The following is a 27,560-nucleotide window of genomic DNA, read 5'->3' as shown; positions in this document are numbered from 1 at the left end:
AAATCTAAATGACATCTACTCTTTCTTCTATGGTTGGTGGTCCAAATCTTTATACCTCAAATTTGTTGTACTAAAAAAAAGTTATAGGTGTAGCTAAGGATTAAAATATCGACGTCAATATCAATATTGAGATTTCAATTTTACGAATATATCGAACAAAGTATAGATATCGATAAATATTCCTATAAATCAAAAAAAATATTTAAATTAGTAATAATGTTATTCTCATTTCCTGGACGAGTTATACCAAGAGGCATTTGCACCCACCCACCCTAAGATCCGAACTAGAGAAACATCAAGAGTTTTTAGTATTAAGCTCCTTAAAAGGTTCGAACCTGAAACATCTAAACCAATATGACCAAGAGACTTCAAGCCCTTGCCAACTGAGTTGTCCCTTGAGGGCAGTTATAAGCCTAATTATTAGTATTGTGACCAATTGATGATATTTCTTATGTTTTATAGATATTTATATGAGATATCAGAAATATCGATCGATCGTCAAGATCGATATCCAATCTTCCAATTTATGGATATATCAACATGTCCACATATATTTTCATCCTCAGTTATAGCCATCTAGGTAGATTTCTAATAATTTCGTCAGAGTGACAAGATCACTTCTAGATCAATCAATATTCAGACATCCATGTTAACAAATGATAAAACACTCAAAGTTGTATAAAAAATGCAGAAATTTGCTTCACCTAGATTTCATTTAAACGTCATAACGACACATGCGAAAAATGCTTACGTTCGTCGAATTTCTTCAACTTCTTTCCTTGCATGCCATTCCAGAACGCACCTGCGCTCACGACCTTCTTACCGGGTAATTGAACTTCCAGTACCTGGTGAGATTTCCAAAGCAGCAAAATAAAAATGTTTGCAAACATGTTCATGCAAAAGTAGTAGTTATTTAACTTTATTCCTGGTTAACATGTGATGTGTATTTTAGAGAACAAGTGAAAAATGCAAGTGATCTTTATTGGGTGAAAGAGAAACTGTAAACATTTGCTATGTGCAACTCTTTTTGAATGAAGAGCAAAGAAATTGTGGGAAATCCTATGAAGAGATTGGGGATGGAGGTCAGGGACAAGGAATGCAATCCCCCGTCTCCGAAATTAAAATCAATAAAAAATTTCCTGTCTACATCCCCATCCCCGTCCCATTTGAAACGAGGAATCCCCACCCTTGAGCAGGGGACCCGCCTCTTGTGGGTAGAAAAATTTGGATTTAGTGAGGTTTGTGAGGCTTGATGTGGGGTCTTGGGAATTTCATCGAAACTCATTTTTGGTTGTGGTAGCTCCCGCACTAGCAAGATATAGACGACAAAATCAAAGCAATACTAAACGAGGAGCCACCCTAACGAGACTCTTACTCAAGCGTCAAGCCCGAACATATCGTTATTGAAAACCAAGCGCTAACAAGCAAGAAAAGCCACCTTTCTATATCGAGAGATAGGCTAAGAGGCATAAACAAATATTCTAACAGTGGCCCCTCCATCTTTATGAAAAGTTCAATCATTTGTATTAAAAAAAAAAATGCGAACGACCTAAAACAAAACATCCAGCACCAATAGAAAACATTATTGTTCACATCGCCAAACAATGTTTAGCAGTAAATATGGAACCAACCTCAAGTGCTGAGCATGCTCCACATGGAAACACCAGAGCATCATTAACGAAATGGATCTCGTCTGCTCGAGTCTCTTGACTACTACAATTGATGCAAACCCTTGTAGTAATGATTTTAAGCTCTAGGATATTGTCATGACCACTTTTTTCATCCACAACGACAACCTTAGCTCGTGTTCCAGGCCATCCTGCAAATGCACGAACCTAGAGGGGATGCATGTTTTGACTGCAAAGTTGCACAAAAAGGAAGCGCAGAGTTACCTTGTTGTGTAGGACATATGCCTCTTGATTAAATGAAAGCCATGCCTCATCCGGGGATATCTGTATAATAAGAGCCAGATTCCAGAGAACTTGAATAATTTAAATGAAGATATATTCTGCTGCACGTTATCTCTGAAGAAAAATTCTCTTAAAAAATTAGGGGATTTCTGATATTACAACCGATTTTTTGCATAAAATTGAGAGATCAATATCCAAGATTTCTAGGTTTTGCTTTGCTTTATAGTAAGGGTAAATAAATTTTTAACTAACTATAAGAGAATGAATAGGAAATTTTTATTAATAACATACAGAATGATCAAATGAGTAATTGTTTTGTTTTTTTTCTCTGTCCAAAGCATATCAATCAAAATTCACTCTGAGTATATATTTATTTATTATAGAAGACATCAACCAAGGGTACCTTTGGGGCCGTGGTGGCTTTAGAGTCATCTTGAGGTAGCGCTTTCTTTTCGGCAGATCCATCAAGTATTGAAGGAAGTTCACGAATCAGAAGTTTAGAACCTGCATATAAAAGTGGAAAACGTAAGCAGGTTAGAAGCTTCCTCTATAGAATGTTTCCTATTTTATACTTTTGTCCTCCACACTTAACCCATTTCAAGTAGCATATCTATATTTCCTGGTAAAGAACCAGTCCTTCCAATAAAACTGTCTATAAAATAGAACTTATCTTTTATAATTCTTCAACTAAGATTAATTTATTTCATCCTAGAAGTTGATGCTATTTCATTTGTATGTTTTAAATGTCATCCATAGTTTAATAGATTTGACATTATTTTTTAAATATTTCTGCATTGTCCTAATGCCTCAGATTGGTGGTCCTTCCTGTTCCAGGTATTTGGCTTTGTGGGATGTTTGCCGGGGACAATTGACAGTTGGCTTTTGGAGATGGTTCAGGGCTGTGCTTTCAGAGGAAAAGCTAAGATCCTTTGGGGTTGGGTTAGAGCTTCCCTTTGGAACTTATGGAAAGAAAGGAACAACCGCACTTTTAACAATACTTCTCGTTCTTTTGATTCTTTTTGTAACTGTGTACAAATGCGTCTTCATGGTGTCTACTCCACAAGGCTTTCTTTTGTAATTAACTAATTACAGCCTTTCTATGCTTACCCAAGATTGGCAAGCTGTCCTTCAGCGGGGTCATCTCATCCCCCGGCCTTAGGCTGTTCTTTGTTCTTTTGAATATACACACAGGTTTCTGATAAAAAAAAATTATTGTGCAACTTCTTCACCTTCATTGGTCATTAAAACCCACGTTGTCACCGTGGAATATTGGATAAAACAGCAAGAAGTAAGTTTCAGAGAAGAAATGGCGCCTTCTTAGAGATCTATTTCAAAGCACTGTTCAGTTCTAAAAAATCTACCTCAATAAAAGTAGGAAATGGGGGAAAACTCTGAAAGGACTTGTGTATTATTTAACTTAAATTTTGTAAGTTGCAATGGGATGAAGATTCAGTTGGAATATTGCTAGAAGAAATTTATCTGAAGATGAATCTAAAGAATTTCAACACCTCCTTCAGTTCATCTACGGGGTTCGGCTAAGCTCAAACATAGATAGAAGATCTTGGCCTTCACACTCTTCGGAGACTTACTTTTTTTCAGACTTAACAAAAGTAAGAATTTGGTTGAGCAAAAGCTTGGCATTGGCGAGATGGAATTGGAGGGGAAAGGGTACCAACAAAGATCATACTTCTATGGTGGACTTTGTGGTGTTGAAGGCTAACAAATACAGCAGAATGAGTTCAAAAAAGATGTCCCAACTTGAGTATTCGGCCTAATTGGTACTTTTGTGTAAGAATAAGGAGGAACAAGAAACCAATCTGTTTTTTCATTGTTCTTATAGCCGGTTCTGCCAGTCTTGATTGTGTAAAAAATTTCTAGTGTCTCGGGTCGTTGATGGATTGGGAAAAAAAATTGTGTTCAACAATTGTCGTGTAGGCAAAATTTTAAAGGGAAGATAGAAGTCCTCTAGACAAATGCAATTAAGGTTATGGCATAGAGGTGGAGAAATATCACTGCATCTGCAACAACAAAGAGTGATATGCAAAAGAAGTCTTCGACCTAGCTAAGTTTCTCGTTAAATAGATCTATGTCTAAGAATTTTAATAACTATTCTCCATCTGTTATAAGTTTTAATTGGTGGGTTTTCTTCCTAATATGGATAGTAGTTTTTTTCCCCCTTAAAGCTACATATCTAATTTTTCACTATATCAATGAAAAGGAAACGTTTTCCTTTTCAAAAGAGAATTTGTAACCAAAAACCAATTTTATTGCCAACATGAGCTTAGCTCAGCGGTAATTGGCACTTGCCTCTGACCAAGAGGTCATGAGTTCGAATCTCCGACCCTCACTTGTAGTACTTATAAAAATTTTAAAAAAAATAAATAAATAATATTTTCACAAACACAAACGTACGTACCCAAATTAACAACTTCAAAAGGTATAAATTTTTGGTACTATGAATTAATTCATTACATTATCAAATATAAGAGTATTGGAAATCAGCACCATTCCATACATGAAAGTAGGTACCAAAAAATACCAATCTACTAAAGAATGGAAGAAAATAGAGACTTAGAGACAACATGACAATGTCAAGTGAAGACTGTGAAGTTAATGACAGACACTGAATGCCCACCTTCTAAAAATAGCAATGCAAGTAAATCGGGTGCCTGCTAGCAAATTGAGTCAAAGATTAGTAAAGAGAAAGCTGAAGTGAACTCTCTCCATCTTTGAAATTTTAAGGGTAAAAGCTATTTAATATGCAGAGAGACAAGATCTAGAAAGCAAATTTTCAGAATATGCATAACTGTGCAGAACAAGACACGAGACAAGTAGCCAAATTCATGAGAGCCTCCTCTCTCCTCAAAAGATAAAAAATAAGCATCGGAAAATAATTTTCACTTCGAAAAGTCACTCCATCTCAATTGATTTCAGATTATAATTTATAAATGAATCCTGTAACGGATTTTGACATTCCAACAACTTATGCTTAACAGGAATCACTTACCCTATGAACTCATAATAACCATACCTTAATTTGCTCATCGACTTTAAATTTTTCAGAAGCAATGACAGGTCCAGCATCCAATGCACGCACTGTGAATGCTAACGATACACCAGTTTCCTTAACACCATCCTAAAGGCAAAAATAAAAAAGGTTCTTAGAACTATTTGAAGATATAAAAAACTCAAGGTACTGAATATCAATAACTTCTACTCATAAGAAACCTGCAATGCCCTTTGGACAGGGGCAGCACCACGATATAATGGCAATAGACTTGGGTGAATATTGACCGTCCCTGAGAAATCATAATTGCAAAAGAGGCTATTTAAACAACTCCAAGCGAAAGATGAAAAAACAATAGGCTCCCAGACCTGACCAGCTTGTCTTTCCATCTCATCTCATGAAAGAAAGATTCATCTACTCCCTTCTAGTTCTAGCCATATTTCCCATTACAGTTTTTTAATTTGGATATCGAAAAGATTAAAGAAATAAATGGCTTACCCAATGCTGGAATATTTAGAAATTTGGTCGGTAAGATATTTCCATATGCTGCTGTAATACATAGTTCTGGCTGCAAAGCCTTCAAGGTGCTCAAAAACACGTCCTGCAGAAAAATAAGAAGAAAAAGGAGCATTCTACATTACTTCAAATACTTTCTATCAAAGAGAGTATTACACAAGGTTCAAAAGTCTCTCATATCGTATCAAAAAGTTGTAAGTAAATCTCTCTACACAAATTTCAAAGAATAAAATGAACCAATGGCCACTGATAAACAAATTACCATTAGTAAAGCTGGACATTGAAAAGGCCTTTGATAGCGTAGATTGGGATTTTCTTGATGCTGTCCTAGAGGCTAAAAGGTTTGGATCTACTTGGAGAAAATGGATTCGAGGCTGTGTATCTTCCGCAAACTTCTCCATCATAATCAATGGCCGTCCGAGAGGCAAAATCATCGCTACTAGAGGCTTGTGACAAGGTGACCCTCTATCACCCTTCCTCTTTATTTTGATTGCTGATGTGTTCAGTCGTCTTTTGTCACAATCAGCTCACCACAACCTCATAAAGGGGTTTGATGTAGGCAACAACTCCTTGAACATACACCACCTACAATTTGCAGACGACAGTATCCTCTTCTCCACATTTGAAGACGCCCCCCTCAATAATTTGTTCAACATCAGCCGACTTTTTGGCATCTGGGCTCAAAATCAACCATCAGAAATCAAAAATTCTGGGAATTAATTTAACTGACAGTGAGCTTGCAGCCCTAGCATCTAGATTCCATTGCAAAAAGGGAGCTTGGCCTTCTCTCTATCTTGGTCTGCCCTTACATAGGAAAGGGCCTTGGAAAGCGATTCTCAAGACCCACAAACTGGTTTTTGATAGGCTGGCTTACAAAATTCAGAATGTTAGTTCCACCCCTTTTTGGACGGCCCCCTGGTTGGTCAGTGAACCCTTGGAACATCACACACTCCTTCTCTTTGCCTTATCCACGAAAAAGGATACCTCTGTTCGGGATCTTTGGTCTGTGGACAACAATTGCTGGAATTTGAGGTTGAGAAGAAACCTAAAAGATGCTGAAATTATAGAATGAGCAGCCCTCTCACACGAGCTTTCTTCGGTTCAACTATCCACAAAGATGGACATTTTAACATGGAAACTAGAACCAAACGACATTTTTACCACTCGCTCCTCTTAAAAGATCTCACACAGCCTTGCTCGAATTCTCCAAAGGGTCTGTATGAAGGCATTTGGATGGACACATCCTAAAAAGGTGAAATTCTTTCTCTAGGAACTTAGTCATCGAGCTATCAACACTGGCGACAAACTACAAAGAAGAATGCCCTATATGGCTCTCTCCCCCCATTGGTGTGTGATGTGCCAATCTAACATTGAGACCCAACAGTACCTCTTCATCTCCTGCCGCTATGCAACCAAATTTTGGAGCCTCATCCTTAGCACTTTTGGATGGTACACTGCTTTGCCAATGGATCCCCCTCTCCTCATTGAAGCTACTCTAACCGGACACCCATTTAGAAAAGAGAAAGCTCTTCTTTGGCAGAACTTTATGCGAGCATTCCTTTGGATCACTTGGAGAGAACGCAACCAACGCATCTTCAACGACAAAATTCTCTCTTTTGATAATTTTTCTAAAGCTATAGTCTTTACAGTCATTACATGGTGTAGATCTTCCCCTATGTTTCACAACTATAGCTACACTTCCCTTTTAGCCAATTGGAAGTGCTTCATGTAATCCTCTTTTGAGGTTTTTGTAATTTCATACATCAATGAAATTGTTTCTTTCACCAAAAAAAAGATAAATAAATTACCATTCACCACGTCTTTTAGACTTCATAAATACAACAAAATTTGTCATCCAGTTACAAAATAAACATACAAGTTCATTCCATTCTTCATATCAAGAACTTGATGCCAAATGTTGTACGCTTATACACTCTCACACCAAGCTAATATTTTATAACTTTCCACATTTTCAAAATTCATTATGTTTCTATCATCATAACAAGCAGAATCAAATCCTTTAACGGCACTTTTTCGATCACATTATAATCGTTATATGATCAATGATACCAACTTCACCTCAAAGAAAAAGTAACATTACCTCTCCAGCTTTTTCAGGTGTAAGAATAAGGTCAGAAGAGAAGCCTTTATCAAGGGCATATTGTGCTACTGGAGAAGGCATCATCTTTCTTCCCCTATCCCTTCTAGAAGGTGGCTGAGTTACAATAGCTGCAACCTAAATGGTTTAACGTTAGTCATCTTAAAAACAGATCGTTGTAATCCAAGATAATGTCTCAATTCTTTTTTTTAATGAGGTACAATACAATTATTCAACAGTGAACAGTGATTAATACCAGAACAGAAGATGGTAATCAATTGCATATATTCACAAATGGGAGCGTTATGGTGAATCCCTGGCATTCATTCATAGATTATGTTTATTGAATTGTGTTTATCTCGTATACAAATTCTGATCGGAGGTGTATTGCTTGGAATGGTAGATTATTCTTTTACTTATAGTTTATTGATAAAAAAACGAAACTAGGTTTTCAATACAATCCTAGACATTTTCTTCTTGTCCCCATTGTTTCCCTCCAAACTTCACATAGAAATTGTACTTAACACGACCACAGCTATAAATGATAAATCTTTCAAAATGCGGAATTACAGCAGAAGAAACTCCTGAAACATTCCAATAAAACCAAATCCATATCAAACAGACACAAAACTGAGATGAAGAGCCGACAGCACATGAGAGATCAAAACCAAAGAATTGTGTCAGTGTATACCTCAAAAGCCGCATCTGCAGCGGAAGATGCGTTAAAAAGAGCATCAAGAACTGAAGTTGAAACCTACGCAGAAGGCATTTCTCCCATTATGTAACGAAACAAGACTAGCAAAAAGTATATATATATATAGAGAGAGAGAGAGAGAACCTGAGGAGAACCCAAGAAAACGAGGGGTTTCTTCTTGGAGAAAACGAAAGCGGAGGAGGAGGAAGAAGGAGAAGATGCAGAGTGTAAACAGAAAGAGCGGCGAAACATGAGCGAGGAAGCCATAGCTCTTCCTTCTTCAATGCTGAATTTGGGGCTTCGGCTTCTTCTTGGCCTTCACTTCACTGTTTATCCACTCTCAACCATCCATGGGGAAGAAATGGAAATTCAACCTTGATTTCAAACGTTCACATTCATTTGGTTTTAATTTGGCAATAATAATAATAAATAGTTTGTTTTTTTTTAATATTATTTTGGTTCAAAGTTCTTACTATTCACTTTGGTTCATAAAATGTCAAGTTTCATGTTTATTTTGATCCAGTAATTTAAAAAAAGGATCCTGAGAAAAATTTTAAAAAAGTGAAGCAAAGCATGATTCAATTCAATTTTTTAGAAAGTAAAATCGAATATCGATTGTCGCATAGCTCAAGTGGTTAAGGCACCTACCTCTGACCAAAAAGTCATGAGTTTGAACCCCACCCCCACAATATTTTACCAAAAAAATCGAATATCGATTTAGAAAATTATATTTATTTAATAAAATATCTTATATCCAAGACGAAGACTTATCCATTAAAATGGGTTGAAAACTTTAACATAAATTTTTAAACAATCGAAAAATTGAACCATCCATGTTCAATGAATCTAGAACGAAAAGATTTGACGGGTTGTCTTAAACTTGTCTTAGTGAGTAAACATGATATTGAGTAAAAATCGACCCATAACCACTTACAAGTTTTATTCTTGTTTCTTTTTTTAACACATAAAGAAGGCTTACAAGTTCCCCTACTTTCCATGCTTCAAGATTCTACCACTCAAAATATCCATTACCTAGATCTTCCCTTTATAATAACCAATCTGTGCAAATGTAAAGTCCAAATTTTGAACAAAAGAGAATGAATTAGTACCTGTTTCTGGTAAAAACTGTCAAATGCCCATAATATGAAGGATTACAGTGCTTTGTTGTATAGAAATAAAAGAGATATTAGTATAATTTACACTAGACCCTAAAATTCGAGAGAACGAGATGTATACAAGATTATGATGCATGATACCAATGCACACGTACCAAATGTCCCTTGGTTTTTATTTTAGTTCAACAGGTAGACGTGTAGATTCGAACCTTCCACCTTTTAATAGGAATACATATCTTAACAAGTTCAACCATGCTCAAGTTAAACATCACTCGATTCTTAAACCATATACATATTCCTCGATACAAATTGCAATACACAGGAAATTAACCAAAGGCCTTTACAGGGATACAAAGAGATGCAAAAGAAAAGGCAACCAAGATCGCATTCACAGCCAAGCCAACAAACTGGTGGCTTGAATTCAGTGTTTTTTTTTTTGGCTTGCAGGCCAGATGCGTAACTCCAAGGTCGGCTGGGATGAAGATTCAAAGAAGTCCTTTGGAATCAAAAGGGATCCATTTGAAGGAGGGGGAACCTCAACCCGAGCTTGGATCTCCCTCACTATGGATTGCGAACGAAGAACACGCTCCTCAGCTTTTGCTTTGATTTCATAGTGAAACTTTCTCCTCGACAACGAATGTCCAATCCGACTCACAGTTGCCGCTTTCCCAAAAGGTTCGGATGTATAAGAAAGGAGGTACAGGGTTCCATCTTTCTCTTCTTGAAGAATACGATAAGTTTCACCATTGTTGAAGCACATGGTGAATTTGGAATCATAGGAGAAGCTCTTGGCTGAGTTTTTGTGCTTCTTCGTGAAATGCGATGATAACTGTCCGGATGAACCAACAAATGAGCAATCGGTTAAAGGGCACGAACATGGTTTGTACACGCATGATGACTCATGGTCATTTCTCTTGTTCCAATATATCGTCTTTTTGCAGCCGTATGTTGAGTTTTGACACTCTATCTTGATTGACTCCAAAAGCGTTTCCATTGATCTGCAACGCATATGGCCAATTTCCGAGCCACAGCTAGAGCATTTGTTGTGAGCTCTGGTGCAGCAGCTTGAGCAAGAAATATGCCCATTCTTACACTAATTCATCCAAACAAACAACATTTCAACACCAAAGTGGATGATATGAATAGCAAATAGACAACATCATACATATAAAAATGCAAGAATGGGCATATTCATTCATCCATTTCAAGTTCTTGTTTCTAAAAAATGAAGAAAATCCTATAATCCATAAAAAAAATATTCACAGCATATGTATTAACCACAATTCAACCCAAGTTTGACATAGAAAAAGGTGAAGAAAATATCAAAATAACATGTTTTGGTTCAGATGTATGTTTTGAGATAAACCATTCAGCTTAAGAAGGTTTCATTTCAATGTCAACAATTTCTTGACTATATCCATGTACATAATAATCCCAGCCAGGTGAAAAAGGAAAAGAAAATGTATAAATGAATTAGATTTACCCAATCCAGAACCTCCCGCTCTGATACCATGTTAAAGATGAATTAACCGCCAATCAACCCAAAAGCTTAAGTTGATGAGTTGGGTACATTTAATTCATATATTGGATATCTGACAGTATCATATCAAGTAACAGAGGCATATCATATCAAGTAACAGAGGCAGGTGAATTAGGGTAGTTAAAAATGCTAAGTTATCAATTTATTCCCATGGTTTGAGCTTAATTTTAACTTCGTCCTATAATTTGGACTTAATTTCAACTTGCTCAGTGCATGCACGACTCTGTTTAGAATTAGTTTCAATCTGACCCCTATAATTTCAAAAGTTCCAATTTGATCCCTACAATTATTAAACTTCTCAAATTTTTTCTAAACCCTTTTTGACGTACCAAGAAAGCTCACAATCTTTTTCTTCTCTTTTACTAAGTTTTATACCCTAATATAATTAACTAACGCAACCAACTAAATAGAAAACATCATCGCCAACCTAATATAATTAACTAACGCAACCAACTAAATAGAAAACATCATCGCCAATCTAAGCATAGCTCAACTGATTAGGGCATATATCATTGACCAAAAGGTGGTAGGTTTGAATCTCTACTCCCACATGTTGATAGTTGATGTACTAAACAAAAGACAACACGTCATGGTGTTGATAGTTGATGTACTAAACAAAAGACAACACGTCATGGTTTCAATATAGTAACCACTTGCAACGATTTGTAAAATTTGACTAAATTGAAACTAAGTTCAAACTACCGAGACTAAATTAAAACTACACTCAAACCTTAAGACTAAATTGGTCATTTAACCTAGTTAAATAGGTTAAATTAGAAAATGGGAGAACACGCAGAAGAGAGAAGAAAAAGAAGAAGGAAGCATCATATCCATCTAGTTGAAAGCAAAATAAAAACTAAAAACAAGGAAGATTAATAAAAAAAACCACATATAGAAATGGGATTTAAAGGTCTTCAAATTCATTTGAATTTCAAGTTTCAACAATCGCTTGATTATATCACAAACCCACAATCATGTTCAGAATAATCTCTACCTTCTAAGAACTTCAAAGAGCCTGTAATCTATACATAATTCGAGTTGAAATCAAAACCAAAAAACAAAGGGTTCAACTTAAGATTTCATTTGAATATCAACAATCTCTTGACTACATCACAAACTCACAGTCATGTCCAGAATAATCTCCATCTTTTAAGAACTTCAAAGAGTCTATAATCTCCACATAACTCGATGATATGTGGCAAAACAGTTCACAGATCGGCCCAACAGAAACCAACCCAACTACATTTGTAATCATAATCCAAAAAATTGATCAAAATCTCGAGAGTAGATGATGAACAGAACAACATCAGACCCAAATTGAGAGCTAAAACCAAAATCGAAAGACAGAGAAGAGAGGCTAATTTTACCTGAAAGAGAGGCGTGGACAAGGGTTCGCGGCAAATATAGCATTCAAGAAGCTGGGGATCAGTGAGTATGAGGTTCATCGTCTCGCTCTTCTCCTTTTCGCCCACCATTTTTCTTCTTCTCCCGAAACTCAAATCCCCACTTCAAGAACTCCTCTTTCTCGCTCTCTCTCTAGAAAACCCGCGTCAGGATAACATTAAGAAACCCCATTGCTGCAACAAACGAGGAAAAAATCGTATTGTTCTTATTCTTCTTTCATCTTTCCTCCATTTCTGAAGATTAAGAACTCCATTCACCAATAAATTAAAAACCCAAACGCTGGTTTCATCAGATTTCTTTCCATGATCTCATATCATCTGGGTTCTTTTTCTTCTTTCAGACACTATGGACCAAGTCGCTCACATTTGAAATTTTTGGAAATCAGAGGATATTTATGCAGGTCTTGTGCGGCAATGAGGCAGTTTCAGTAGTCATGGATTTTATTTCCCATTTTAATACAACGGGCTGAAAGATTAGAGAAATGGTAATTTCTGCCCACCAAAGTCTCTAATAACTATTAGATCCATATTCAAAATAGTTTTTCTTTCCGACTCATAATTAGTCTTTATTAGATACATTACTTAAAATAACGTTAGTTCTTTCTTCTCCTCCCCAATTATGAGTTGGAGAGAGAATAAAGATCATAACACTTTTCATTCTTTTAAATTCTTACTCATTTTTAAGTTGAAAAAGGTAGAGAAAACTAGTTTACTAGATAAATTATTATTTTTTAAAATTAATTTTATTGCTGTAAGAGCGACCAAAAAAAAAGTTAAATGAAACAAAAATACAAATTTGGGATTTGGAAAGCTACTGTTTTAGGGGCATTGTGGTCCTTTGATATTTTTCGTTTGAAAAAGGAAATGTCTGCAAGAGGTTTCGGCTGAGCTGGAAAAGAGAAGACAAAACAAGAATTTGCCTCGTGGTTTTGAAAGTGGAAGAGAGAGATAAATTATTGGATAAGAATTAAATAAGAAAAGAAAAAAAAGGATAAAAATTACAAAATAGCTTAACCATTAAGATTCACCCTTTCTAGATGGAATAAATTAAAAAATTACAAATTTTTCCTTTGAAATATAGATTTAATAAAAACATACACACAAGAAAAAATTAAATATTGGACGGTTTTGATACAAATCTCTAAAATCTTGGAGAAATTGACTCAAATGACACATTAAAGTTTTTCGTGTGCTCAAATGAATCCCTCTTTCAAAATGTGTTTTGGCGACGCACTATATGCATTAATTACTTGTCAGAGGAGATGAAATGACATTACTGCCCTCAATGGGCTACATTCAAAAAGCTATTTTTATTTGGTTCCTCATTTAGTTTGTAAATTACCGTTCGAGCAAGGTCATCGCGCAGGGTTTTGTAATTTTTTGTTCGGTTTTGTACGAGTTTATTACTATACTTGCGTGAGGTATGTGAGTTTTCGGGCGAGGTTCATAGTTTTTGAAGAATCTCAGGCGAGATTTCATAGATTTCGCCTGGGGTAAATGGTAACAGTAGAAGGTAGGGGTAATTTTTACTCGCCCATGGTAGGGAACGAAAATACCCCAGGTAGTAAATTTGGTCCCCCGCTCGAGGTACACAATTTGTTTTAGAATGACTTTTCCTCGCCTGAGGTTTTCTTGGTCTTTTATTTTCTTCACACCTGGTTTGGTTTTTCATATCTAATCGATCGTCTAGCACTTGTGCTTTGTCGTTTGCAGGACATGATGATTCGCTTTTTTGTTAGCTATGGGGGTTAGTGGAATGAGGTAAAGGCTGTATACGAAGGTGGAGTTATAGGAGGTTTGGATGTTGATGAATGCATAACGTATGGAAACCTCTTAAGTGCGATCTTCAAGCTTACTCGAATAAATCAGGACCTTTTCAATATTGTTATAGAATGCATGTACAAATTCGAGTTCCAGTACCAAGTTCCGAACTATTACATATTTGATGATACTAGTAATGACTCCACTAACAGACAATGTTGTCCTATGCAATTCAGTTAGTGGAATGAGGTTGAAGGTAAGGATGATGATGACTGAGACTACACAATGGTTGGGGATGATGTCGAGGATATATTTACTCACACGCTAAGTTTGAGGATGAAAGTGAAGCAGAGGATCAAAACGAGGATCATGTAGAATCGATTTGTGATGATGCTCCATTGTCAACAAAGACTTGTTGTTGAAGTGCATTCTGTAAGTACGAATGCTCCAAGTGCAACTAATGCATCCTTAGAACAAATCATTACAACTGGTGATGATATTACAACTGGTGATGATAATAACTCAGTTGATGACGTTGCAGTTGATAGTGTTTTTCGATCTAAGGATGAGCTACGATTTAAATTGTTCGTGTTGGCGATAAAAAAAAATTATGAGTTTCGGGTTATGAAGTCTGCTAAGAAATTGTTAATCGTTGTATGCACGAAAAAGAGATGCAAATGGCGCCTGCGTGCAAAAAGGATTAAAGGTTGCAAACACCGTAAAAATTCCCGGGCGCAATCTCGCCAAAGGTCAAGCCTAAGGATTTTGTCCAGATCACAACCTCAAGCGATGTTTGGAAGAAATTTCAAACCGGTTGTCTGTACATGCGTACCAAATGAATGTCATTTATTTCTTTTTTTTAGTTCAACAACACGTGTAGAAGTGTGAATTCAAATCTCCAACCTTTTGATCGGGATACATACCTTAACCAATTCAATCATGCTTAAACCATATACATCTTTGCTCAAAACAAAGTCAATACAGAGGAAATTCACCAAAGGCCTTTACAAGAACACAAAAGAGATGCAGAAGAAAAGGCAACCAAGGTCACATTTACAGCCAAGCCAACAGACTTGAGTTCAGTGTTTTTATTTTTAGCTTGCAGGCCAGATGCGTAACTCCAAGGTCGGATGGGATGAAGATTTAAAGAAGTCCTGTGGAATCAAAAGGGATCCTGTTGAAGGAGGGGGAACCTCAACCCGAGCTTGGATCTCCTTCGCTATTGATTGCGAACGAAGAACACACTCCTCAGCTCTTGCTTTGATTTCATAGTGAAACTTTCTCTTCGACCACGAACGTCCAATCCGACTCACAGTTGCCACGTTCCCAAAAGGTTCGGACGTATAAGAGAGGATGTACAGAGTTCCATCTTTCTCTTCTCGAAGAATACGATAAGTTTCACCAGGGTTGAAGCACATTGTGAACTTGGAATCATATGAGAAGCTGTGGGCTGAGTTTTTGTGCTTCTTGATGAAATGCGAGGCCAAGTGCCCTGATGAACCAACAAACGAGCAATCGGATGAAGGGCATGAACATGGTTCATACAAGCACGATGACTTGTGGTCATTTATCTTGTTCCAATATATCATCTTTTTGCAGCCGTATGTTGAGTTTCGACACTGTATCTTGATCGACTCCAAAAGCTTTTCGATTGGTCTGCAACGCATATGGCCAATTTCCGAGCCACAGCTTGAGCAGTTGTTGTGAACTTTCGTGCAGCAGCTAGAGCAAGAAATATGCCCATTCTTACACTAATTCATCCAAACAAACAACATTTCAATACCAAAGTGGATGATATGAATAGCCAATAAGACAACATTATACATATAAAAATGCTAGAATGGGCATGTTCATCAAGTTCTTGTTTCTAAACAATGAAGAAAATCCTATAATCCATAAAAAATATTCACAGCATATATATTAACCACAATTCAACCCCAAGTTTGACATAGAAAGGTAAAGAAAATATATATTAAAAGAAACAAAAAAAAAAGATGTTTTTGTTCAGACATATGCTTTGAGATAAAGTAACAAGATAAACCATTCAGCTTAAGAAGATTTCATTCAATTTCAACAATTTACTGACTGTATCAATGTCCAGAATAATCTCAGGCAGGTGAAGAAGGCAAAGAAAATGTATCCTATCAAGTAACAGAGGCAGGTGAATTGTGGTAGTTAAAAAGGCTCAAGTTATTAATTTGGTCCTGTGGTTTGAGCTTATATTAATTTGGTCCAATAATTTGGACTTAGTTTCAACTTGCTCACCCCACAGACTCCATTTAGAATTAGTTTCAATCTGACCTATATGATTTCAAAAGTTTCAATTTGATCCCATAATTATTAAACTTCTCAAAATTATTCTGAACCCTTTTCTACGTATCAAGAAAACTCACAATCTTTTTCACTTCTCTTTTACTAGTTTTATACCCTAATATTATTAACTAACAGAGCCAACCAAAGAGAAAATGTCATCGTCAACCTGAACATAGCTCAATTGATTAAAGCATATATCTCTGACCAAAAGATTGTAGGTTCGAATCGCCACTCCCCATGTTGATGTACTCAAAAAAGAAAAATGACAACGTCGTCTCATTTGCCACATAAATAGATAGCATGTCATGCGTTCAATACAGTAACCACTTGTAACGATTTGTAAAGTTTAACTAAATTGAAACTAAGTTCAAACTATGGGATCAAATTGAAACTAAACTCAAACCTTAAGATTAAATTCTTCATTTACCTAGTTAAATTAGAAAATAGGAGAACAAGCAGGAGAGAGAAGAAGAAGAAGGATAAAAATTAGAAACAAGGAAGATTAAAAGAAAAAAAAAACAACATAGAGAAAGGCGATTTAGAGGACTTCAAATTCAACCCAAGACTTCATTTGAATTTCAAGTTTCAACAATCTCTTGTTTATATCACAAACCCACAATCATGTCCAGAATAATCTCCACCTTCTAAGAACTCCAAAGAGTCTGTAATCTATACATAATTCGAGTTGAAAGCAAAACCAAAAAGCAAAGGGTTCAACTTAAGATTTCATTTGAAGATCCATAATCTGTTGATTACATCACAAACTAAAAATCATGTCCAGAATAATCTCCACCTTCAAAGAGTCTGTAACCTATATATAATTCGAGTTGAAAGCAAAACAAAAACAAAGGGTTCAACTTAAGATTTTATTTGAATATCAAAAATCTCTTGACTACGTCACAAACCCACAATCATGTCCAGAATAATCTCCATCTTTTAACTTTTAAGAACTTCAAAAAGTCAATAATCTACACATAACTCGATGATATCTGGCAACCCAGTTCACAAATCGGCCCAACAGAACCAACCCAACTTCATTTGTAATCATAATCCAAAAAATTGATCGAAATCTCGAGAGTGGATGATGAACAAAAGAACATCAGATCCAAATCGAAACAGAGAGAGGCTAATTTTACCTGAAAGAGAGGCGCGGACAAGGGTTCAAAGCAAATATAGCAATCAAGAAGCTGGGGATCAGTGAGCATGAGGTTCATCGTCTCGCTCTTCTCCGCCATTTTTCTTCTTCTCCCGAAACTCAAACCCCCACTTCACGAACTCTTTCTTTCTCGCTCTCCCTCTAAAACCCACGTCAGGATAACATTAAGAAATCCCATCAAACCAAATTATCCCCCTTATCTGCGGCAACAAACGAAGAAAAAGTCGTATTGTTCTTGTTCTTCTTTCATCTTTCTCCCTCTTTCGAAGATTAAAAACTCCATTTGACCAATAAATTAAAAACCCAAACGCTGGTTTCATCAGATTCATGATCTCATCCCGTCTGGGTTTTTTTTTCTTTCGTACACAAAGGACCAAGTCGCCCACATTTGAAGTTTGAAAGCAGAGGATATTCATATGGGTTTTGTGGCGCAATGAGGCGATTTCAGTATAACCCGACCCGCAATATATGGATTTTGACTTTCCATTTTAATACAACGGGATGAAGAACTAGAGAAATTTCCTGTATTGTTCTCTAGAAAATCAGAATAGTTTGATTCGCATTTTGGATTTTGTTTTTCGTGTGTTTTTGTAGATTTGTTTTTTAAAACTGTTTTCGAATTTGTGGAAATTCTTAAAGTAATATTTTTATATTTTTCGTGTTTTTCAAAATTTAAATTTAAAAGTAGAATTACATTAAAAAAGAAAAATAAAATTTAATAAATATATTATTTCATATTATAAACTCATTTTATTTTTGTTAAAATTAAAATATAATATATTATAAATTATACAACATTGTAAAATAATAGAATACTAAAGCCAAAACTTAAAAGATACAAAAATAATAACTTTATTGGTTAAAGAATACAGTATGTAATGATCTCATTCATCTACGTTTAAATTGGTAACAATTTAATATACTGTAAAAAAATCTAATCAAAATTAAATATCAATATTTATTATATATCGATTTACGTAGATTTTAAACAACTAAAAATCCAAAGACTAAATTGTTACACATTTGAAAGTGCATTGATTAAATTATTAACTTTGTAAGGTATGAGATCTAAAAGTAGATTTTAAACAAAATTATATTAAATGAAGTTGCTACATGATTCTCCTTTAGTCCCTGATAACTATTAGATCGAGATTCAAAATACTTATAATACGAAGGATTATAGTTCTTTCTTGAATAGAAATAAAAGGGATATTAGTATAATTTACACTAGACCCTAAAACTTGAGAGAACGAGATGTATACAGGATTATGATGCATGATCTCATAGACACGTAAAATTGTGAATTCGAATCTCCAACGTTGTGAGCAAAGCTTAAAGCATATGCATCTTTCCTCAGAAGAAAGTGCAATACACACTGGAAATTCACCAAAGGCAGAAGAGATGCAAAAGAAAAGGCAACCAAGGTCACATTCACAGCCAAGCCAACAGACTTGAATTCAGTGTTACTAATTTTGGCTTGCACGCCACCAGATGCGTATCTCCAAGGTCTGCCGGGATGAAGATTCAAAGAAGTCCTTTGGAATCAAAAGGGATCCATTTGAAGGAGAGGTAACCTCAACCTGAGCTCGGATCTCCTTCGCTATTGATTGCAAACAAAGAACACGCTCCTCAGCTTTTGCTTTGATTTCATAGTGAAACTTTCTCATCGACATCGAACGTCCAATCCGACTCACGGTTGCTGCATTCCCAAAAGGTTCGGACGTGTAAGAGAGGAGGTACAGAGTTTCATCTACCTTTTCCTGAAGAATACGATGATAAGTTTCACCAGTGTTGAAGCACATTGTGAATTTGGAATCATATGAGAAGCTCAGGGCAGGGCTTTTGTGCTTCTTGGTGAAATGTGAGAATACCTGCCCGGATGAACCCACAAATGAGCAATTGGATAAAGGGCATGAACATGGTTCATACACGCACAATGACTCGTGGTCATTTATCTTGTTCCAATATATCATCGTTTTGCAGCCGTATATTGAGTTTCGACAATGCTTCTTGACCGACTCCAGAAGCTTTTCGATTGGTCTGCAACTCATATGGCCAATTTCCAAGCCACAGCTCGAGCATTGGTTGTGAGCTTTGATGCAGCAGCTAGAGCAAGAAATATGCCCATTCTTACACTAATTCATCCAAACAAACAACATTTCAACACCAGAGTGGATGATATGAATTGTAAATAAGACAACGTTATAAATATAAAAATGCAAGAATGGGCATATTCATTCATCCCTTTCATGTTCTTGTCTCTAAACAATGAAGAAAATCCTATAATCCATAAAAAATATTCACAGCATATATATTAACAACAATTCAACCCCAAGTTTGACATAGAAAGGTGAAGAAAATATCAAAATAACATGTTTTTGTTCAGATATATGCTTTGAGATAACGTAAAGTAACAAGATAAACCATTCAGCTAAAGAAGATTTCATTTCAATTTCAACAATTTCTTGACTATATCAATGTCCAGAATAATCTCAGGCAGGTGAAGAAGGAAAAGAAAATGTATCATATCAAGTAACAGCGGCAAGTGAATAGTGATAGTTAAAAAAAGGCTAAAGATATTAATTTATAGTTTGAGCTTAATCTTAACTCAGTCCCTATAATTTGGACTTATTTGGACTTAGTTTCAACTTGCTCAGTGCCCCCTAATTTGGACTTAGTTTCAACTTGCTCAATGCCCCCGCACGACTTCATTTAGACTTAATTTCAATCTAAACCCCTATGATTTCGTTCTAATTTAATCCCTATAATTTTTGAACTTACAAATTTTCCTAAACCTTTTTTTACTTAACAAAAAAATTCACAATCTTTTTACTTCTCTTTTACTAAATTTTATACCCTAGTATAATTAGCACAGAAAGCGAGCTGAATAAAAGTTTAATTGGTTAAGATATATATCCCCATAAAGGTTATAGGTTCAAATCTCCACCCCACATGTTGATGTACTAAAAGGAAAAGAAAACGTCATCTCATTTGGCACATAAATAGATAACATTTCATGGGTTCAATATAGTAACCACTTGTAATGATTGGTAAGGTTTGACAAATTGAAACTAAGTTCAAAATACAGGGATAATATTAAAACTAAATTCAACCTTCAAAACTAAATTGGTCATTTAACCTAGTTAAATTAGAAAATAGGAGAACAAGCAGAGAGGAGAAGAAGAAGAAGGAAGCATTATATCTATCTAGTTGAAAGCAAAATAAAAATTAAAAACAAAGAAGATTAGTGAAAAAAAAACAACACAGAGAAATGGGATTTAAAGGTCTTCAAATTCAACCTAAGACTTCATTTGAATTTAAAGTTTCAACAATCTCTTGATTATATCACAAACCCACAGGCCACAATCATGTCCAGAATAATCTCCATTCTCCACCTTATTTGAAATCTACATATAATTCGAGTTGAAAGCAAAACCAAAACAAAAAACAAAGGGCTCAACTTAAGATTTCATTTGAATATCAATAATCTGTTGATTACATCACAAACCCACAATCATGTCCAGAACAACCTCCACCTTTTAAGAACTTCAAAGAGTTTGAAATCCATATATAATTCGAATTGAAAGCAAAAAAAACAAAAACAAAAACAAAAAACAAAAAACAAACGGTTCAACTTAAGATTTTATTTGAATATCAATAATCTCTTGACTACATCGCAAACCCACAAACATGTCCAGAATAATCTCCATCTTTTAACTTTTAAGAACTTCAAAGAGTCAATAATCCACACATAACTCAATTATATCTGGCAACACAATTCACAAATCGACCCAACGGAAACCAACCCAACTTCATTTATAATCATAATCCAAAAAATGGATCCAAATCTTGAGAGTGGATGATGAACAAAAGAACATCAGATCCAAATCGAAACAGAGAGAGGCTAATTTTACCTGAAAGAGAGGCGCGGACAAGGGTTCAAAGCAAATATAGCAATCAAGAAGCTGGGGATCAGTGAGTATGAGGTTCATCGTCTCGCTGTTCTCCTTTTCGCCCGCCATTTTTCTTCTCCTCCCGAAACTCAAACCCCCACTTCAATAACTCTTTCTTTCTCGCTCTCTCTCTAAAACCCACATCAGGATAGCATTAAGAAATCCCATCCAATAAAAATATTGATTCCCCTTACCTGCTCCAACAAACGAAGAAAAAATCGTATTGTCTTGTTCTTCTCTCATCTTTCTTCCTTTTTGGAAGATTAAAAACTCCATTTGACCAATATAAGAACCCAAACGCTGGTTTCATCAGATTTCTTTCCATGATCTCATTTCGTCTGGGATTTTTTTTTTTTTTCTTTCGGACACTATGGACTAAGTCGCCCACATTTGAATTTTGTAAATCAGAAGATATATGGGTTTTGTGCGGCAATGAAGGGGTTTCAAAATAACCCGACCCGCAAGATGTGGATTTGGCCTTTAGCAATTGATGGATGGATTTTTTTTTTAAAACTGTTTTAGAATTTTATGTTTCAAACAAATTCTGAGAAAAAATATTTTTTATATTTTCAGTAGTTTCAAATTTTGAATTTAAAACTTTAAAATGCACAATTATATTAAAAATATATATAAACTTTAACAAATATATTATTTCAGGTTATAAATCGTTTAATTTTTGTTAAAATTAAAATACGTAAAATATAATATATTATAAAATATTCAACATTATAGACTATAGAGTAATAGAATGTTAAAGCTCAAAACTTAAAGGGTACAGATATCATAAACTGATTAGTTAAAAAATACTTTTCGTTCGTATTGACTTGACCACAAATTTAGTATTCAATTTTTAGCATGTAACAATTTAGTTCTTGAAATTTAAAATTTGTAAAAATTTAGTTTTGTACTGTAAAAAAATATCATCAAAATTAAATATCATTATTTATTATATATTGGTTTAGTTTTTATAGTTTATAAACACATTCGTCCCTCACCATCTTATTGAACTACATGAAATCGCATTAAATCTTAACAACATTTTTCACAATATGAATTATATCAATATAAATTTTAAACAATAGGGACTAAACTGGTACTAACTAAAATTTAAGGGACTAAATTGTTACAGATTTGAAAGAAAATATACTAAATGTTAGTTGAGTGAAAATATAAGGACTAAAAGTGATTTTTAACCAAAATTATTATTGAATGAAGTAATAATCGTTGGATACAGATTCAAAATAATTTTTTTCTTCTCCTTCTCTCCAATTACGTGTTGGAGAGAGAATTAAAATTGTTAACTATAACATTTTTCATTCTTTTATATTCTTAAAATTAGATGTTAAATAACATACCAACTCATTTTTACGTTGAAAGGTAGAGAAAACGAGTTTACTAGATAATTTATTATTTTTAATAGTTAATTTTATTACATATATTTAATTAATCCATGATATAAAGTCAATAAATATAATAAAAGATGATTTAAAATTTTGGGATGGGACAAAGCTGGTGGAGAATACATCCTCCATCCCTATCCCAATATCAAATTGGAGAAAAATATTTATCCTTGAAGTTTAGACCGCTCACAAAGTTCAACCAATAGAAATAGAAAAGATTATTAGAGAGGTAGACAATTTATCGATGATTTCAATCGAGAAAACTAGTAAAAGAAAGGATCAAGAACATCATGAATTTCAAAAGCTAGATCAATTTGTCGATGAACAAATAAGAATTAGCAATGACTTCTCTTCCTCTATTGGTAGAAGCTGGCAATATTATATTCATTGTTCCTACCTTTCTTAGTCATTAAGAAATAGAAATAATATATTAGTTGGACATATGTCATCCCTTGACATGCCAAAAGCTCAAAATTAGTTTCAAGTCAATGATAGGCTTGTTCGAGTAAACACAAACCAACTTTTGTTAGTAGTAAATAAGATTATTATTATTTTTTAAGTACAAGATGTGAGAGTGGAGAATTGAACTCACAACCTCTTGATTGGAGATATATGCAAATTACAATTGAGTTACACTCGTTTTGACACAATAAGATTATTTTTTTAATTCAAAGGGTAGAGATTATAACTTTCATAGTCGAGAATATATATTTTAACCCGTTAAACTATGCTTAAATTGTAAACAGTAGTAAATAAGATACTTGTTTTGAGATAAGAGTTGATACTTAATAAAAAATTGCCACTAGTGAGAATATAAAAACTAAGACATGAGTCCCCATTTCAATCTTAAAGTATAAAAAAAGACTTCTGATTTAATTATGCCCTCAAACCATTGATGATTGCACTCTCTTCTATATCTCATGAACATGCCATTCAAAACATCCATAGATCTTCTCTTTACAAAAAATAAATCCGTGTAGAGGGCAATTTTGACTTAAAAAATGTTCGTGAATTAGTACATGTATCTTAATTAAAATGAAATTAAACAAAACCATAAAATATAGTCGTCAAAGTGTGCAAAAATTGACTTCACGAAGGATATAGCATTTAATATTTAAAAATAAAAGAAATGATAACAAAATTTACACTAGAATATAAAACTCCATATTTGCCCCTATGGTTAGGCCGATTGACAAGGGTTTGGGGTTGGGAAATTGACTCAAATGACTTTCAAAAGTTTGTGGAATGTTCAAATATCCACCCTTTCAAAATGTGACCAAATGACCCACTCGAATATTTAATTAATTTTAAAAGGTAGCGAAATTACAGTACTGTCCTTTATTTAGAAAACCAAACCGTTCGAACTAGCTTTCCCCCATCCTCGCCGTTTTCAGCCTCAGTTCGTCTTCTCAATTTTTCTTCGTAGTCCCTTCGAATTTCTTCTTAATTTTTGTTTCTCTTGACAATTAGCTTCGATTTTATGTGTGTTGAGAAGTTGAATGGTTGTTTATTTGCGTTGATTCAATTTTTCGATGTTTAGATGAAACGAATGCATGTATAATATTACATCGGTTTTTTTTTCTGTTGATTTTATTTTCAGGTGTTCTTTGTTTCGTTTCCTGTTTTTTCTTCGATTTTTCATTTATGTTGGAATTGAGGTCTATGGCTGCGAGAGTTTGACTTGAAATGTTTGAAGTGTGTGGTGGGAGGTTGAAGACGAAGAAGTATTTCGGGTGAAGTGAGATGGACCTCGAGTGAGGTTGAAGAGATTTGAAACGTCGCTCAAGGTTCAGTAAACCTCTGTCATTTTTCTCGAGTTCAACCTCGCCCAAGGTCGAACCCGAGAAAAATGACTAGAGGCTTAGAAACCTCGAGGTTGCGTCCACTTTTTCTATCACCAACCGTTGACCTCGAGCGAAACCTCGCCCGAGGTTCATTGTTTCTTATGAAACTCGACCGGAAAACCATAACTCTCACCCGAGATTCATAGTCAGTCTTAACAGAATCTTGCCGAAATACGAAACTAAATTTAAAAATGACAACCTGCTTCAAAATCAAAGCAAACAAAAGTAAACAAAACAGCAAAATTACTTTTCAAATGTAGTTCAATCTTAATGAAATGGTTGTTGTGAATTAAATGATTCCCAGGAGGGAATTAAAATGACCCCGACCGAGGTTTTTTCCAACGGTCATGTGTTATAATTAAGGACATTTGGTCATTTCATCTCCTCTGACATATCATTAATGCAATGCTTTAAGTAGGTCATCTGGGCACTTGAAATTGACTCAAATAACCTTCAAATTTTTTTGAGAACCTTCAAAAATTTTGAAGGTTATTTGAGTCAATTTCCCTTGGGGTCTCTCGATCATACACTTAAAAGTCTCAAGTTCGAACCTTCTGGTGAACTTAATACCAAAATCTTTAATGTCTCCTAAGTCCGAACCTTTGGTGGGTGTGGGTGCCCCTAGATATAGAGGAGCAAAGTTCCGACTCCCAATTTTATAAAAAAAAATATATATATATATATATATATAACTCCATGTTTCATCAAACATGAATCTAAGAGAAAATGCTTCCTAGTTAAGTTATCTTCCTATAAACATACATCTTTCCTCTATAAACATACATCTTTCCTCAAATACAAAATGCAATGCTTCATATTTCAAGATATCTAAGACAAAATATGATAAGATGTACAAACGTAGGCACCAAGTCCTTTGCAAAAAAAAAAATAAATAAACACAAATTCAGATGCAAAGATTAGGTAACCAAGAACAAATCCAGCCAACATAATTCAACTCAGTTTATAAATAATCAGCTTTCTTGCAAAAGTATGTGCACCTGTGTTGATCCCCAGTGTTTGTTTTCAGTATGAAGGCCAAATCCTAAACTCCAAGATCGTCTGGGCTGAAGATCCAAAGAACTCGTTCGGAATCAAAAGTGATCTGTTGGAAGGAGGAACTTCAACCCGACCTTGGATCTCCTTCGCGATTGATTGCAAACAAAGAATGCTCCCCTGTGTTTTCGCTTTGATTTCATAGCAAAACTTTTTCTCAGACGACGATGGTCCAATCCGACTCACAGTTACCGCATTCCCGAAGATTTCAAAAGTGAAAGAGAGGAAGAACAAAGCTCCATCTTTCTCCGCTTGAAGGATGCGGTAACTATCACCACTGTTCAAGCATAGAGTGAACCTCGAATTGTATGAGAAGCTTTTGGCTGAGTTCTTGTGCTTTTTGCTGAAGTGTGAGCACAACTTCTCGGACGAACCAACAAATAAGCAATCGGATACCGGGCACGAGCAAGGTTCATATGTACACAGTGACCCATGGTCATTTCTCTCGTTCAAAGTCATTGTCATTTTGCATCCGTATATTGAGTTGTGGCAGGGTATCTTGATTGATTCAAGAACCTTTTCGATCGCTCTGCAACGTATATAACCAATTGACAAGCTGCAGCTAGGGCATTTATTCTGAACTTTGGTGCAGCAGCTAGAGCAAGCAATGTGCCCATTCTCACACTAATTCATCCAACACCAACATTCAATCATAGTATGAAAAAAAATATATAGTTTCATGAGCAACAAACAAACAAGACATTATATACACAAATGCAAGCCTCATTTTCTTCTATATTGATGTTTCAAATCCTATAATCCACAAGATTGAGCCCCAAATTTTGCATGGAAAGGTGAAGAAAATACCAAATAAACATGTTTTGATTTTGAAATTTACTTGAGATAATGTAACAAATTAAGCAATTCAGCTTAAGATTTCATTTCAATTCCAACAATTCCTCGACTCTGTCACCATAATATCCAGAATAATCTTCATTTTTTGGAGATTGTTAACATCAAAACATTTAAAACCACAAGTCTATAATTATATTTGGCTACAAAAGCTCAACCAGCACTGAACAGTTCATAACTATGCCATATTTCCTCAAAATAACCAACCGAACCACACTTTTTCCTTTAATCAATATCCAAAACTTTCATTGAAATCCACAGGCCAAACTACAAATTCCAAAAAGAGAAGATAAAAACCACACAGAGAGGGGGATTTCAAGGTCTCCAAATTCCAACTACGGAACTCAAAAATAGAAAAACAAAACAGAGCGAGAAGAACAAAGCATCAGAAACATCCATATGAACAAGCAGAAAAGAGCTTAATCGGACCTGGAAAACAGGTGCGGACAAGGGCTCGCAGCAAATATAGCAATCGAGAAGTTGGGGATCAGAGAATATGACGTTCATGGCCTCGGTCTTCCCTCTGCCGCTAACCGGACTTCGTTTCCCTCTTTCGCCGTCCGATGCTCTAGAATCCGCCATTTTTGATGTTCTTCTTCTTCTGCTACCACAACGAATGCCAATCGGTCTCTTCACTCTGAGAAAGATGACTTTTACTGGTCCTTTCTGATCAAAGTCTTCTTTCGGAAGAAAACTGAAAAAAAAGAATCAGTTTCTTACGAAAGGGTTGTTTCGTAAATTTGATTTAAAAATCAGGTTAAATTTGACCAATTAAAAAGAAATTAAAGATTAGTGTAGGAAGGTCACAAATGTTTATTTTATTTTATTTTTAAATTTCATTAATTAATTACATAGGTGACATAAATATTGAAATTCGTTTTTAAGAGTTATATATTTAAGCAATTTAATAAATTCCAAAAATATAACACTACTCAATCTTCCCTC

At 35.0% G+C, this 27,560-nt stretch overlaps 4 protein-coding genes across 5 annotated transcripts; all 4 read right to left on the bottom strand.

The window, feature by feature from the left end:
- Window positions 1–476: 476 nt before the first annotated feature.
- On the bottom strand, window positions 477–8,623 carry PDE194 (formyltransferase). 2 transcript variants are annotated; one of them, XM_022287684.2, is made up of 11 exons: window positions 8,370–8,622; window positions 8,223–8,285; window positions 7,535–7,669; window positions 5,416–5,518; window positions 5,139–5,209; window positions 4,942–5,046; window positions 4,546–4,579; window positions 2,314–2,414; window positions 1,893–1,952; window positions 1,632–1,835; window positions 477–845 (listed from the first exon to the last, which is right to left on the bottom strand). In XM_022287684.2, the coding sequence occupies exons 1-11, from the start codon at window positions 8,490–8,492 to the stop codon at window positions 723–725; spliced, it is 1,122 nt and encodes a 373-aa protein (XP_022143376.2). In that variant the 5' UTR covers window positions 8,493–8,622; the 3' UTR covers window positions 477–722. The 2 variants fall into 2 exon arrangements, 1 of the variants encoding a protein (XP_022143376.2); XR_015792725.1 differs by having other exon boundaries at window positions 619–845; window positions 1,632–1,819; window positions 8,370–8,623.
- Window positions 8,624–9,492: 869 nt separating this feature from the next.
- LOC111013175 (E3 ubiquitin-protein ligase SINA-like 10) lies at window positions 9,493–12,783 on the bottom strand. The gene is made up of 2 exons (XM_022287571.2): window positions 12,248–12,783; window positions 9,493–10,433 (listed from the first exon to the last, which is right to left on the bottom strand). The coding sequence occupies exons 1-2, from the start codon at window positions 12,353–12,355 to the stop codon at window positions 9,762–9,764; spliced, it is 780 nt and encodes a 259-aa protein (XP_022143263.2). The 5' UTR covers window positions 12,356–12,783; the 3' UTR covers window positions 9,493–9,761.
- A 2,144-nt stretch (window positions 12,784–14,927) lies between these two features.
- On the bottom strand, window positions 14,928–17,950 carry LOC111013227 (E3 ubiquitin-protein ligase SINA-like 10). Its single transcript, XM_022287636.2, has 2 exons — window positions 17,494–17,950; window positions 14,928–15,795 (listed from the first exon to the last, which is right to left on the bottom strand). The coding sequence occupies exons 1-2, from the start codon at window positions 17,590–17,592 to the stop codon at window positions 15,139–15,141; spliced, it is 756 nt and encodes a 251-aa protein (XP_022143328.2). The 5' UTR covers window positions 17,593–17,950; the 3' UTR covers window positions 14,928–15,138.
- A 711-nt stretch (window positions 17,951–18,661) lies between these two features.
- Window positions 18,662–27,314, bottom strand: LOC111013226 (uncharacterized). Its single transcript, XM_022287633.2, has 4 exons — window positions 27,045–27,314; window positions 25,738–26,387; window positions 21,428–21,566; window positions 18,662–19,648 (listed from the first exon to the last, which is right to left on the bottom strand). Exons 1-4 carry the CDS (start codon window positions 27,195–27,197, stop codon window positions 18,980–18,982), a joined length of 1,611 nt encoding a protein of 536 aa, XP_022143325.2. The 5' UTR covers window positions 27,198–27,314; the 3' UTR covers window positions 18,662–18,979.
- Between the last annotated feature and the right edge of the window lie 246 nt (window positions 27,315–27,560).

The sequence above is a fragment of the Momordica charantia genome, assembly GCF_013281855.1.
Source record: "Momordica charantia cultivar OHB3-1 chromosome 8 unlocalized genomic scaffold, Mcharantia_2.0 BLBB01000008.1, whole genome shotgun sequence".
NCBI lineage: Eukaryota > Viridiplantae > Streptophyta > Magnoliopsida > Cucurbitales > Cucurbitaceae > Momordica > Momordica charantia.
This window is presented reverse-complemented; position numbering and strand designations above follow the sequence as displayed.